At 35.1% G+C, this 14,895-nt stretch overlaps 1 protein-coding gene across 5 annotated transcripts in view; it reads right to left on the reverse strand.

Annotated features, from left to right (window-relative positions):
- Positions 1–348: 348 nt before the first annotated feature.
- The window catches only part of KNTC1 (kinetochore associated 1), a 41,980-nt gene continuing 27,433 nt past the window's right edge, over positions 349–14,895 (reverse strand). For 4 of the 5 annotated variants that reach the window (XM_080405997.1, XM_080405994.1, XM_080405996.1 and 1 more), the window contains exons 45-64: positions 14,486–14,575; positions 13,934–14,105; positions 13,453–13,511; positions 13,064–13,280; positions 12,470–12,543; positions 11,354–11,564; positions 11,151–11,260; positions 10,458–10,507; positions 9,993–10,071; positions 9,203–9,321; positions 8,206–8,341; positions 7,090–7,185; positions 6,171–6,227; positions 5,665–5,719; positions 5,522–5,585; positions 4,319–4,448; positions 3,180–3,269; positions 2,483–2,628; positions 1,557–1,647; positions 349–1,333 (exon numbers count right to left, since the gene is read on the reverse strand). In XM_080405997.1, coding sequence (XP_080262123.1) covers positions 1,286–1,333; positions 1,557–1,647; positions 2,483–2,628; positions 3,180–3,269; positions 4,319–4,448; positions 5,522–5,585; positions 5,665–5,719; positions 6,171–6,227; positions 7,090–7,185; positions 8,206–8,341; positions 9,203–9,321; positions 9,993–10,071; positions 10,458–10,507; positions 11,151–11,260; positions 11,354–11,564; positions 12,470–12,543; positions 13,064–13,280; positions 13,453–13,511; positions 13,934–14,105; positions 14,486–14,575 — 2,094 coding nt within the window. In that variant the 3' untranslated portion in view covers positions 349–1,285. Of the gene's footprint in view, positions 1,334–1,556; positions 1,648–2,482; positions 2,629–3,179; positions 3,270–4,318; positions 4,449–5,521; positions 5,586–5,664; positions 5,720–6,170; positions 6,228–7,089; positions 7,186–8,205; positions 8,342–9,202; positions 9,322–9,992; positions 10,072–10,457; positions 10,508–11,150; positions 11,261–11,353; positions 11,565–12,469; positions 12,544–13,063; positions 13,281–13,452; positions 13,512–13,933; positions 14,106–14,485; positions 14,576–14,895 lie in introns of those variants that run through there. The other variant, XR_013930986.1, reaches the window with a different exon arrangement.

Consider the following 14,895-nt stretch of genomic DNA (forward strand, 5'->3'; position numbering starts at 1 on the left):
AACTCATAACTGCCAGTAGTAATTTCACTGGGGAAAGTTTAATTTCAGTCTTTTTATAATCAAAGCAGTTTCAAATACCACTGTGCTTTAATAAATTATGGTCTCATTAAATCTGTACAAAGTGAAGAGAGGCTTTAATTTTATTTATGGCTTACATCTGACACTACCTGTGTATATACACTTTGCTCCATGTATAGAGGTTTTAAATAATGTAATTCCATATGACATTCATACTGCTACTGAAGACTAAAACGCTGGTTGTTCAAGAAGACTGGACGTTGTGGCTCTCCTGTTCTCATGACTGCAGGGAACTGAATGTATTTTAACAGCTCCCCTTTCTCCTGACTACTAACTTTCCAATAAAAAAAGGTTTGTTGGTTTTTTTTCTACTGAATAACATTTAGAATGGTGGCCTGTTTCCTTTGCAGATGTTGGCCTTTATATTATGACTTTCCAGTGCAATATCCGTGTAAGCAGCTGTGCAGCATTTGTCATGAAGGTTTGAGTTTAACTGTTTTCCATAGAACTTAAGGGAACAGCTAGAACTCTTACTTCTATGTCATAAGCTGACTAAATAACTTATTTCTACACAAAAAAACCCTGCTTTACCTTAGAAAAAGCCCAAGCATTTCAGCCTGCTATCTCGGGAAGCTCTGGCTAAGTGCTCCTTCATGCAAACACATGCCTCTTGCTTTATCCTGCTGCAGACACACAGAAAGAACAAAGTTGCAAAGAAAACCTTGGCATGCATTATTCAAGGAAGGTTAGTGACTGGGTGGAACATAAATTTACCAACAACTTTATTATTAAGAAGTTTCATAGAATACTGTCAGGCCAGAATTGATACATAAGTCTGTTCATTTGTTAAAATTACAGTTTGTCTGGAAAGGTTATTTTACATGAAGTACACCACTTAACAGTTTTTTAAAAAGGTTATCACAATATGCAAGGTTATGTCTGTGTGATTGAAATCTTGGAGTGATCCTGACAGCAGACTTAAACAGGGAGAAATAAAGAAGTAAAGGAGATAAACTTTAATCCTTCCTAAAATCAAAGTGCTAAATATGAACATTACTGTTGAACAGAAACAGGAAGTTCTGCTGTAAATCTAAGCTGTTTCAATGGGGCTAGAGTATGGAGAAGAAGCAGCCTAGAACAGTTAAAAAGCTCAGGGTAGCTTTTGGTAAATGAACATTGAGGTTTTTTCACCATTATGAGCATTCTCAATGCACAGCTGTCATTTGCCAGTAGAGGGAGAAAAGAAAAGGGTAAATCAAGACTTTATCTACGGCAGTTCCAGTACAGCCATCTCCTCTGATCCATTCAGATACATCTGGAAGGTAAAAGAACAATATTAATAGGGCTTAGGAAAATGGGATATAATCTAAGACCTGTAAAAGCACAGGGCTTAGCATGACACAGATTTTGTTTAAGTGAAATGAATTATTTGAATTAATAACTTGGCTAACAAATATTTTTGCTAAAAATTAAGTGAGTCTTAGTTTAGAAAAAAAAGGAGAAAATACTGCCTGAGGTACAAAAGTGGTTTGTTTTACCTGCAGAAGATCAGATGATGGTATGTCTGCCAGAGTAGGATTTCCACACTTCTCTTGATATTCTTGAATTAGGGCTGTTGCATCATCAATGCTGTAGGAGGCAAAAGTTTATCAACTTTGTCAACTTAAGCTCTCTAAAAAGCCAAGATTTTAGACTATATACACTGAAGCGGAAAAATAAAGTATGAGCCCACATTTTTTAAACTGGATGGGTCCTATCATTTCCCAGTAGAGGAAAACACGACAAGCCTAGCATTTAACCTGTGGCTGTTAATAAAACCAATACATACTAGAATTTAAATGGTTATTTATTGATATAAATATATGTATATTTTGACTGCAGGATAACTGGTAACAAAGTGACTTGCAATACCAAGTATTTGGGGTCTGAAATGAAAGTGCACAACTGCCTGGCAGGTAGCTTCAGCAGCAACACCCTTTTTTTATTTACGTGGAAAATAAAGGGTGTTTGTAGCTCTTGAAAAGCTTAGTGGCAAACCTACCAATTCCTAACCCTGGAGTATAGGCAGTTCATTTATTTCTTCAGCGTTCTTATTGCCAAAGCTATGACTCCATGATGCCACTAAGCTGAATACATCTGGAAGTATAGTGAAGCAATTAAATGTTTCCTTTTTTGGTCAGGTTACTGCTATTTTAATTGCATTTGATCGGCTTGCCAGTGCAGGCTCAACAAGCTGTTACTTTGGCTTGAATAACACTGTAAAACTTTATCCTAAGTATACAAAGTAGTGAGGTGGGATTTTTATTTTATTTATTTAACGTAGCAATACTCAAAATATTCTTGGAGACTTAAGTACTAGAAAATCTCCATGACTTCAAATAAATGAAAATAAAATAAAGGAGATACTAAATTTCTGTAATCACTATCAGTAATGCATCAGCTGTTTTACCTTTTATTAACTTACCAGTCTTTTTTTGCAAAATAATCCACCAGTTCTTTGATTCGGTGAGTATTCATCAGTTGTTGCTTCAACAGTGGAAAATACTTAGTTTTCAAGATTTTTTCATATAGCTTCTCCTTTATGATACTGTCCAAAACCAAAGATCTGATCTACAGATTTAAATTTTAGTAATGGAAAAGTATTAATACTGTAAACATAAGAAATTTTACTTTTGAAGAGAAAGAGCTCCAAGTTTTCTTACTGGACTTACCATACAGCAGGATTTTTATTTTTATTACTACAAAATGGTAGATTTTATGAAGGCTAATCTCAGATTCAGATAGGGGAATGAGTTAAGAAACTTGCCCTTAGAAAGGCAACCCAGAGCAAGGCAAGAGAGAGTGCGGTTTCATAAGCCCTTTGGCCTTTTAGCTTAAAATATCCATTTAGAGAAATGAAGTAGTACTGCTGCAAACAATGCTGTCCCGCACATAGGGGCAGCCTATAACACAGCACTGTGTGTGTATACAAAAAGGTTTTCCAGTTGCACAACATGAATAAAAAATGCAAAAATCCCTGCAAATGTTGCTATATTTTACATGTGTGCATTGTGTCAATGCTTGGCAAGATCAGGGGAGAGAATAAAAAAGGTTTTGTGTACACTTACCTATCAAAAAAGCTTCTAAGTCAAAGGCAAGTGAAATAAGTTTTATTTATTTACCTGAGAAGCAAACACTACTACTTCTCCAGTGTTCATATGTTCATCTATTTGTTGCAGCACAGCTTCTGTGTTACACGTTGATAAGAAACCCTTGCAAAAATAAGTTACAAAATGTTAATATTCTGTGAATGATGAAAGTAGAAACTCTCCCTTCAGAGCAAATATTTAATTTATTAAGGAACAATTAATATTTTAAATTCTAGGTACAAACATTAAATTATCAAACCAGGATCTGTGGTGTTTGACTGAAAGAGTAGTACTCATTGCTTTTAACTCTCAAAGGGTATTTTGTTGTAGTTATTAAGAGATTTTTTTTGACTCATTGCCAGAAGGCTGAATGTCTTACACTAATGCTGCAATTTAGGAAAATTTTTCTGAGCTTAACTTCAGTGACTGGCAGTCTAAGAATTTAAGATGCTTTTACTAGTGCCAGTTTGCTCATGACAAATATGGGAACAGCCTATAATGCTTCTTCTGGGAGAACAATGCTGAGTATAAATTTGTGGAAGCAAATGAGAAGAGAAAGGAAACTTAAGATACATGAATAGTGAGGCTATAGCTTTACAGCAAAAGGTTTACGTTAGAACTTGTGATGCATATCAAGCATCTTTCTAAGAAGTCAGGAGGTTTCACCACTTTTTGTTTTTTCAACACTTTTTCTGAAGTAGGATTCAGTACTTTTCCTACAATCTGCTGTGAAACTAGACCACTGGGTGCTCCTTAGCAATTATATACATTATCATCAATTTCACGCTGCTCTGGCAGGTATGTGGCTATGGCTTGGGTTTTGTTGATTTTTCTTTCTCATCAGTTTAATGGGTGGGAACCCACAAAATATCCTCAAATTCATAAAAGGCAAAGTCATATGACAAAGCTACTGGGGATGACTTGAAGCCAGCTGGTTTTGCTTTTTTTAAAAAAAAAAAAGAAAAGAAAAAGGAAGGGTTCACATGATCCCTTTCAGAAGGACAAACTCAGAGTAACAGAGCAATAGCCTTTGTGGGTGAGAAATGCTGAGCAGCTGTCAGCAGTGACATATTTAAATAAGTTGGTATTATAAGTTACCATCTCTTGCAGTCTGTGTTGAACATAACATGCTTAAAGACATTTCCCTTGCACAGACAGAACAAAAAACTTACCTGAATTTGCTGCTCTCGCTTCTCAGACTCAGGAATCAGCATCAGGCACCCCAAAGCAAAAGCTGGAAGGTCCAGCTGTGCATATTGTTTAGCTATTCCAATGACATCCAAGTCAGCCAGAACAGGACACCTTCAGAAGAAGATTAGGAGTGAAGATCTTGGCTACGATATATATAACTAGATGGCTTACTACTGTCAACAGAACAGCATGGAGATTTTTAGGCCAGACAGAACAATACATTTTGACCTCATCTTATTTTCAGAAGCAGCCAAGCTGTGTGACTTGAAGTGTCACAGAATACAAGTGCATGACCATTTTCTAGTTTGAAAAAAATCCCATCTTCAGCCTCTCTTTTTAAACACCCAAGGCCTTATTTTTGGGGGAAATGTTGTCCACCTGTCCAGAGTAAGGCTTTTGTACATGTGTATATGCACAGTAGTGTAGGCACATTCTTCAGCTGGATCCCTTTCTGGTATTTCCTAACTAACTTTTGGTTCAAGTCAGGCTCTCTGAGCTCTGGTTCTTCTTGTGAGCAAGTCAGAGCACTGTGGTGAATAAGATAATGATTTATTGTGCTTTTTTACATAGTAAAGCCAATGCAAAACAAAATGGTTTATGTACAGAATGTTTTGGAACATTAATACCATAGGTTACCCACATTTATAAATATGCAGCTATTAGATTTTTGCCGTATCAGATTTATTCTTTGTAGGAAAATAAATTCTTTGACTCTTAGACTCTATGTTAATGTTTTAGGAAATGTGCTATATTTTGGGCTAAGAAAGATATTAACCAGACTTTTAGGCTTGACCATGAGTCCTTTAAAAAAGTCAGGACAGGAAAAGACACCCCTCATAGGGACAGTGACTGTCTGGATATATCGGGTTTTGGCAGTCTGTGCTGCTGAGTCCCAGTTCAGAAAGCAGTTCCCAATTCAGAGAGCAGTTCCCAGTACAGTTTCAACAGCCAGGGGTACTGAGTAAACAGCATGTTTGTCAACAGTCTGGGCAAGCACAGAATTTCTTGCTCAGGTATGTATAATTCTGTCCTTCCCACAAGCAGCAAAAGGTTCCTCCTCATGCCTCAGGTTCCCCAGTTTTCAGAGCTCCCCTACATGTTCCAGGGCAGGTTGTTGGATGAGAAATTACAAACAGGCATTCCCACTCAAACTAATATAAATGCAGGATGTTCCACCTACTTACCTGAGCAGAATCACAAAACACTGGCAACATTCCTCTAACTGTTTAGGACTTGGTGGACACGAAGCTAAGAAATAGAAAAGACATGATAAAGTAAATATATAATCAAGTTATTAGCTATCATGCTTGTATAGGAACAACTCTACCTGTGAGAGATGGTGACAGAATAACACTTCGCCAAGCTCGACTGAAGTTGGGAATCTGTTGACAACAAAGTTTTTTGAAGTAATAGCCAAATACAGTTGTAATTAAGTGTACTTGTAAACACAGACGTCCTGACCTACTGTAGGTGGAAGAAACCTGTCAATTTTTCTTTTTATCCTAGATGAATTATTCCCTAACATTGCTTTCTTCATCTCATAGTTTTAAGATTTAGCCATGTTTTGACTGATGGCAAAATCATTCTTTCTAACTTTACAAAACACTCTAAATAAGTGTTTACTGAAGGAGCCACAAGTGCAAAATATGCTATTTCAGTGATTAATAACAATACTCATTTGCATACTGCATTATGATAAAAAAATCAAAAAGAATCTTTTAATGTGTAACACTTCATGGCGTAGATGGCTGCCATTCACCTACACAAATAAATATGATGCTAAATTCCTGTTAAGTGAAGAAAAAGATTAGGAGCTGGAGAATATTTTCTTACCTCCCATAATGAATGAATCCCAGTAATTGCTATCAAAACTCTTCTTAGATATTGAATCTGGAAAAAAAATCATTATAAAATACTACAGTGTTTTTGAATATTTGGCAATAATCTGCAGAAGTACATTACACTTGTTGTCAGCAGGATGCAAACTTACAGTTGCTAAAGGTACTGATGTTCCTTTGAGAGGAATAACTGATGCATGTGGAAATATGATTTATAGTTTAATAAATTAAATTATCAAAAGCAGTAGCAGCATATGGTTTTTTCAACAAATACTCAAGATTTCCGGAAGTCTTAATACAACTGGTGCTGAAAAATTTATGATCCCACCTTCTTTGCTATTAGTACCTAAATCTCATTAGATTAAAACTAGCTTCAATACCAGCTCCTGATACAACATCTGTTTCCACCTTAGGCTGTAGCAACATTACATGAAGTTTGACAATCAGAGGTAATTAAGATTCTGAATGTCAAAAATCAGGATTACTATCATAATACATACATTTTAGGGGTAATATTTTTGTGTGTGTGTACATGTATACACATACATGCACAGTTTGTGCATATGTGTATATATTTGCACACAAAAATATGCATATTACATTGTAAAATTACAATAACATGAAGAATTTTCAAAATTATTGTAGGATTTACTCTTGCCATCTGAAAGGCTTTGTGCCTTTAAAAAAATAAAACTAGAAATGTTTAAGATCAAAATTCTCAAGCAGTACTGCTAAATCACAAATTTCTAAAAGTTTCATCAGTATCTCAGACCCCAAAGTAACCACGTAAATTATCAACAATTGCTCACAGTAAGTTTATAGGTGATGTAGCTATCCCATTCTTTAGAAATCAGTGGACAAAGAAAGCCTTTTTCTCATCTCGCTGCAGAAATTCATACTTAAAAATTTCTTACCATATTGAAACCAAGGAGTTTCTGTAGTAGCCCATTCCACAGTTGGGAATCATAAACTTTGTATTCTAGACTAAGTTCTGTCACCAGTCTAACAGCCTGAAGGAGAGCAAGGACACTGTATTTTAATATTCCTTCATGATCTTCCAACATTTATTGCTTGCCAGCATAATTTTAGATTTTTACAGCATTAACTAGATCTTTAACTCCTGAATGGCCACAACCAAGACACTTTCAAAATTACTACACGTGAGGAGAATTAAAACAAAACCAAAAACCCCACCTATATATGTTACCACTTTATTTTGTAATTGTAGGAAGGATAAAGTTTTTTTTATCTGTCATTTTCAAATTTTAGACTAGCATGTGTATATAAGAACAGATCACTTCCATTTTATGGCTATAAATTAATAGAAGAGTATACTTCTTTTGTCATATCCTATTGTCTACCTGGAAATCTCACTTACCTGCCCTTGTCTTCAGTGTTAAGTTAGCTGTTTACAAAGCATACTCAGGAACACAAAGTAATTGTCAAAGTCAAATTCCTAAGCAGAGTATAACTTAAAACCTATCCCTGGAGTATTAGATAAGTAACTAATGGCTATTCTAAAGATGTATACTATTAATATTGTATTGATATTAAAGTATGAGCTATGAGTCCAAGTATCTTCAACAACAACAAGAAGGAAAAAAGAAAAGAAAAAAAGAAAAGACAAAAAGAAAAGAAAAAGAAGAAAAGAAAAAAAAAAGAAAAGAAAAAAAAAAGAAAAGAAAAAAAAAAGAAAGGCTTCTGCACCTAAGATCTTGCTTCCCAGGCAAGACAAGATCAGGGTACACAAAGGTGGGCAAGTACTAGGGAATAATTATGTGATGGGCCGTTGTCAACACATCAACAAATTAGGGTTTTTTTGGTCACTGAAAGAGAAGAGTCTCTGAGGTAACTGCATATTCACTGGTATCTTTCAATATAATTGTGAGTAGCATATAATAAGTAGTGTATGAATAGAACAGAGTACATTAGAGCAACATCTGTTTAGAAATGCACATGCTAGGTAGAAAGGTGTACATTTCACACAATGTGTAACAAACAAAAATTTACAAAGGATGTAAAAATCATACCGTGGGTTCATGGCTGTGATTCTTCCACAGCCCTTTAATCATTCCTTCCTTAGGATTCCTATGAAATGATTCATAAGTATATGGAATATTCAAGATTTCAAACTCTGCCAGATAAATGAAGCATTTTAGAAGATACCTGTAAAAAAAGTCCCCCCAAACCCAGGAGTTAATGATATTTACAGTGATGATCATACTATAATTCATATAATCAAGCTCAGGATGATATTGGAATAGTGTTCTTCTGTTGCTTTAAAAAAAAAAAAAAAAAAAAAAAAGGAAAAATAATGTAGACTGTATTTGTACTTATGAAGGAGACCTTAACGAAGTAAAAAACTTCAATTGCTTAGGGAAACCTCATTCACCTGAATGATGGATGCTTTGGATCATCTCTAAAGATAAACCAGTTACTGTAACTTTTACCACTAAAATTTCATTCATGCACAGATAATGCATATTTACAGAAACCTGTGTGTAGCTATTTGTATGGTATACTCTCAAAAAAACACTTTCCACTAAAAAGTCCCCAGTTCCAGACTACCAGCAGAAACTCTTTTCTAGATCTATTGTAAGGAAGTTAGTTTTACAGATATTTTCAAAGAAACAACATTGTGCTGCAGTGGTTTGGTTCCTTATTTTTGCAGAAGACTATGTCTTTGCAAGATGGCCCTTTCCAAACTCTGATGAACAGAATACTATATACATACGTGGGAAAAAATGCTTCAGTTACTAGAGAAGTAACCACAATCTATGCAAAATGGAACAAAGTATTTTCCACGTACTGTTATGTTACTTTCAGGTTTACAAATTAGGACTGTGATGTACTGGACTGCATTACAGTCAAGTTAAAAGATCTAATTATGCTCCTCAGATTTTTAAAACTCAAAAACAGATCAGTAAAAAATAATTCTCCAAATATCACATATTTTTTTCCAATGGCTGTTGAAGACCAACAAAACAACATTATTAAATGGAACACCTTAAGGAAAATTCATCTTACTTTACGTTCTCAATGGGTTTCTTGAAGAGTGATTCCACAGTGTTGGTATCTGCCAAGTAGAGCAGACACTTCAGTGCTCTGCTCCTGTGAGCAAATGTCAACTGAGTAACACCAATCGGCTGAGGGGGGGGAAAAAAATCAACATTGGAAAATCACAGCTGGCTGAACAACTAGAAAGAGTGTTACAGATGTCTAATGTGATCCTTTCTGAGATTTTTTTGATTCATTTAGTAGAAATATATGCTAAATAACAGACTGGTTCACCTTCAACTTTTATACCAACCAGTTACAATATGTCAACTTCAAAGAACACTGCTAAACCAGAAGGTTTTCTAGATTTAAGACTATTAATGCAGCAAAAAAAATACTTTTGAAATGTAGTATCACAAATACATTTAGTAAGTGTGAAAGACTGAAGGTTAAAGTTATGCTAAAACAATTTTACTGCTCTGCTTTAATTCCACCCAGAGCAAACCAATGTATTACACCTGCTTAAAGCACATTCTAGAAAACGTTTAATGAAGTTATTTTTGGACAATATCAACAACAAATCCAGAAAATCCAGAGGTCAAGGGCTGCTTTTGACAGTCAATAGCAAAATTCAACAAACACCACAGTTTTACTCCAAAGGTGTGGGGTGGAGAAACGTAGAGCTCATACAGGTATATAAACCATCCAAACCAGAAAGGCCATAGATTGAAACCCATATAATTAAGCAGACACCACTTGATTTTAGCAAGAGGTAAAAATTTTATAAGTAGCAAGCTAAAATAAGAGTTCAGAAACTTACAGATGTGGTAGATGTTGTAACCACGAAAAGCATTCTTGAACTATAATCCATTGGGCACGACTGAAGTAGATATATAACTCTGCAAAAATGCATTTTTGTACAGCATTACTACTTATTTTGTACAGCATAGCTACTGAAATACAATGTACTAATAGTTATTCAAATGTAAATATATTTCCCTGTCAAAAAGAGATTAAGGATAAGAGATTCTACGGATATAGAGAAAACCTCCTAATAGATACTTCCAAGTACTTACCTGCATCTGTGAAGTTACTGCAAATGGCATTTCATTGCATAAATAAGTATTTGACAATTTGAAACTGATGTCACCAGAAAGTAAAAATAAGAACACAGCAGTGAGTTCCAAATCAGACACACTATTTAAATTTCTTGAAAAAGCCAGATACAGTTAAACTTGCAAAGTAACAATAATTCATCACATTATGTGTAAGACAACACACATACCTTCGGATTTCTTCATCTTCTCCTACATCTCCAAAGATTTCTTGATTTTTCTTTAAAAAGACATGAAAATCCAGTTGTGAGAATTCTCTAAATTGTTTGGATAAATAGCTGCGTCATAGACTTCCTTAAACCCTGTCTTAAAAGCTGGGCACCCCTGCTAATGCAGCCAAGGAAAGGAATTCTGGTTTTATCAGTTCTTTCTTTATTTAACTGTATGCTTGGCAGCCACTGCCATTCCTCAGCCTGCTAACTGGTCTTTTGAAGCAGAGGCAATGCCTGCTCCCTGCTCTTTCTCATCCAGCTGCATAGTCATCAATTAACTCTCTGTTACCCAAGTTGCAACAGGAGAGGACTAATTCTATTTCCAATTCTCAAATCATTGTTTGATGAGGCTAATATATTTACAACTCCTTTACTCCTTTACCGTAGCACCAAAAATAAGATTATAATCTCTATACAGAGAGAAGGAAAAGCATTTCAAATCATTCTCACTAGAAACAGTGGTGTGCAACAATGTTAGAAAGGTACTGAAATTATCAGCAGTCTGAATTCAGATGCATCTTAAATAGATTCCTAAGCACTAAAGGCAAATTGTGCAAAATAAACCTTAGTCTTTCGACCAGTGATAAAAGTATATATATTTTATGCAATCAGTCGTTTTTCTACAAAACCAAATCTCCAGTGATGACTTACTTCTGAGGGCAGTATACTCTGACATAGCCATTTATCCAGCAGTTTATCCCAAATTTTGTTCATATCCAAATCATTAATTTCAGCTATCTCCTTAGCTGCCATATGGATATCTACATAAATAGGTAGAGATGATATATTTACAAACTTAGCATTTTTTAAAGAACTTCTTTTTGCTCTTTTGAAACTAGATTATGGATACTCACCTGGATAATCTCTACCAGTTGGATTTTGGATTCTTTGGTCTATACTGTGGTGTTCGTATAGTGAAATGATAAGATTTGCTGGTTTCCCAATAGCTTTTAAATGCTCTCCTGTGTTCAAGTTATGCTTTATTAGAACATTTTCAGTTGCTGATAGCTTATACTGAATATATAATTTCTTCTGTAGGACTTCTGCTTTTTCACGTGAGTCATCCTTTAGCAAAACACAACAGTTTTATATAAAACAATGTCTTTTTATTCAAAAGCACTAGAAAAAATCATCTTAACTTTCTGCAGTCTAAAACAGTGAACTGAGTAGCAAGATCTGTTCTTCAGATGCATCCCCATACCTGTATCTGCAGGTATTTTTTCTGTAAATAGACCGTATCAACCATGATGCTCTAGCGAGAAAATGTATTTTGAAAAAAAAAAAATTGTAAACAAAGGTATGTTGTGAAAAAGCCAAATAAAATATGCACCAGTACAAAAAATTAAGACATTGTGAGGCAAGATGGAGAAGAAAAAAATTTAATATTAAATTCTGGCTGCTAGAATTAGTTTAATTTTGGCACATTTCTGTGTAAAGATGTGACTGAGTATCAGAGAATTATCTAGTATTCATTGTGTTGCAACAACTCCATAGCAAGTTTAATATTTATAAGCAAGGATGAGATTCTTATTCACCTTCCCCTACCAAGCCTTTAAAAATTAGCCTGAGAATCAACTTAAAGCAGACTTTCTTTATACATACTACTATAAATAGCTAGAGAATCTTGGAACTCAAACTAAAAGTTAATAATGTTATTGATTTAACAGCAGGAACAGATGCATACAATACAAGAAAGAACTTACTATTCTTCTCCTTAAAAGCGTACATTTTTTGTCCAGTGTACAAGAAGTGTAAGCCTAATTTTTACTAGTTGTGAGAAGAAGAAAGTTACTGGACAGAGAGGGTTCTTCAGAGGGGGTCACTTACACAGTTACGTTCCCAAAAGAAAGTACTTCCCATATCAGGGTTGATTATGGTACAGTTTAGATGCCACTACGCAAAACACCCAAGACAAAACACTCATGTAAGTACCCAACTATACAACAAGTCTTCCAGCAGTTTACTGTTACCTTAACTGTAGTATTCTTTAGCCATTTCTCAGTTAGAGAGAGACAGAATTTCAATGCCTGAACATAGTCAGGACCTTTTTAAAAGGAAAAAAAAAAGGGGGGGGGGGAGAAGTAAATAAAGTAAGTTTTCATTAGTCTTTTCTACAGTATACAGTATATTAATTTGATTTTAAAGAATTAAAAAAAAAAAGTAGAAGCTATTTAAAATATTAGGAAAGCTCTTGTGCCTGAAGAGCAAAAAATATTATCTATTTGGATTCAGATAAAAGAGAAGCTAGCTTGAATTTGGCTGAAATATTTGTTTTTGCTGATAAACATGTTTGAAGATGGTATGAACATGCAGAAACTTTAAGCAAGAAAACATGGCTTAAAAAAAGAGAGAAAAAAGCATGTAATAGCGATGCTGTGTAATGAAATGGCTGTTTTTCTAACCTACTGTTCAAAGTTTGATGTAGGAGACAAACGCATTTTTATTCTCAAACTTCCCCGGGTTTTATCCAAGAATACTGGACAAATGTTTGGTCACAAGCTAGCTTTTCTTTTCTCAAAACTATTCTCCTCATGGTGTTACTTTACATGACATATGCATTTTACCTATTGGAAATTCTTGTGCAATCTTGTGAGCAATAGCTGCAGCCCACTCTGGATTAATTATAGACAGCAGGTATGACTGAATCGTCTGCACAGTTTTAGTTGTTTCCTTGTTAACAACCGATGTATATCCTGCATTCCTCATTTCAAATATTTTTGGTTTCAGTTTTTTTTCAAAGACATGTCGAGCTGCAGACATGTGTAAGGTATCCAGTGAAACCTAGAAAAACATTGAAGTAGATGAAGAGTTGCCAGAAGTTCTATAGTGAGGACAAAATTGAGGACATCATGCAAAAGACAGATAAAAGCTCTTTTTTTTTCCTGGGTGGTGGGGTGGGTGTGGGTGGTGGAATGATAATTTTGAAAAAAATTCTTTTAAGATGCTACTTTACCTTCATTAGTTTGGAAATCAATAGAAGTGTTGGGAAGGATTCCTCACTGAGCTCTGCAGCTGAAAGGAAAGAGACAGATGCCTATGATATTATCGCAGTCTGCTTGCGGCTTTCTCTATGAAATTAAGCACTTTCAGTTTATTGTTAGATGCAGACCTCCACTAGGAGAAAAAGAATATAATCTTAATTATCCACACTGGCCTGGGAAGTGGGATATGTGAATTACTTTGGTCTTTGAAAGGTCCTAAGAAAAGACTTGGAGGACAGAATTCTGCACCGTTTATATCATCTTAGCTCCACTGAAAGCCAGTTAACCCCACCAGTAGCAATTTAGGAGCCCAACTGTTTTCAGAAGTACTTGGGATGAAAACCGCATTAATAAAGAAAACCAAATAATATAAAAGATACACAGTAGAACTTTAAAGTTCACAGATAGCAGAGAATTATACATATATCTAGCCATGAAAAACACTAAACATACATATAATGTTCCAGAAACACTGTGCTGTTCTAAAGAATATCAGATGAAAGGGCAGTCTGGTTTGAGCAGCTGGAGATAAGGGAATCACACGCTCTAAAACATATTGGTGTTCTACGTCTACTGGTGGAGAAATTCTTTTGTAAGATTCCAGATGCTTGAGAAGGCTCAAAGCCTGGGGGAAAAAGAAAAAAAAAATAGGAATAAAAAAAAAGGAAAAAAGCAAAAACCCCACAGAACTACTATATTCCTCCCTGACTCCTGCCTGCCCCCCGCCCCTCCAGTAAACACACTTATGTCCTGGAGCCATACGGCTTTTTTGGCATAGTTTGTATGTTTTGGCATATCTGTAGTTTTTATTTTTATCCCTGCTATGAGCCATTGCTGAGAAATAGCTAGAGATCACTACTTCTTAAATGCCATTTTCTGAATGAGTGCTGTGTGGATAGAAGAATTCAATTAATTTTAACAGACTCTTGAATAGCTACACTAATAAATAGACAAAATAGAATAGAAATGCCATTAGCAAGGTAACAGCAATATATTTGGACATACCTGATTTAGCCGGATACTGGTGTTCTTTTCATCAGCGTATTGCATCGCTTTCAGGACAATTTCAATAGTTTCATAGTCATAAGGATCAAGCTGTTGAAAATAATGATCTATTTTAAAAGATTTCTCTTATAAAAGCATAGAACTGTCTTAACTTTTCCCAAATTTAATACCAACCGTACTGTTTCTTCAGTGTGATGTCAATATAAGCATGTTTCTCAAAAAAAAACAAAACAAAAAAAACCCCAAAAAACCCCCGACTTCCACTACATAGTCCTAAATCCTAAAAAAATTGTCAGGTTATTGCAGAAAGACCAAACATGAAATTATGAGGAGGAAAACCCCAAAAAACTCAACAAACCTAAACCCCCCAACAACAGAAAACAAAACCAGGCAAACAAAAACCCCTCAAG

The sequence above is a fragment of the Falco punctatus genome (genome assembly GCF_963210335.1).
Source record: "Falco punctatus genome assembly, chromosome: 1".
Taxonomy (NCBI): domain Eukaryota; kingdom Metazoa; phylum Chordata; class Aves; order Falconiformes; family Falconidae; genus Falco; species Falco punctatus.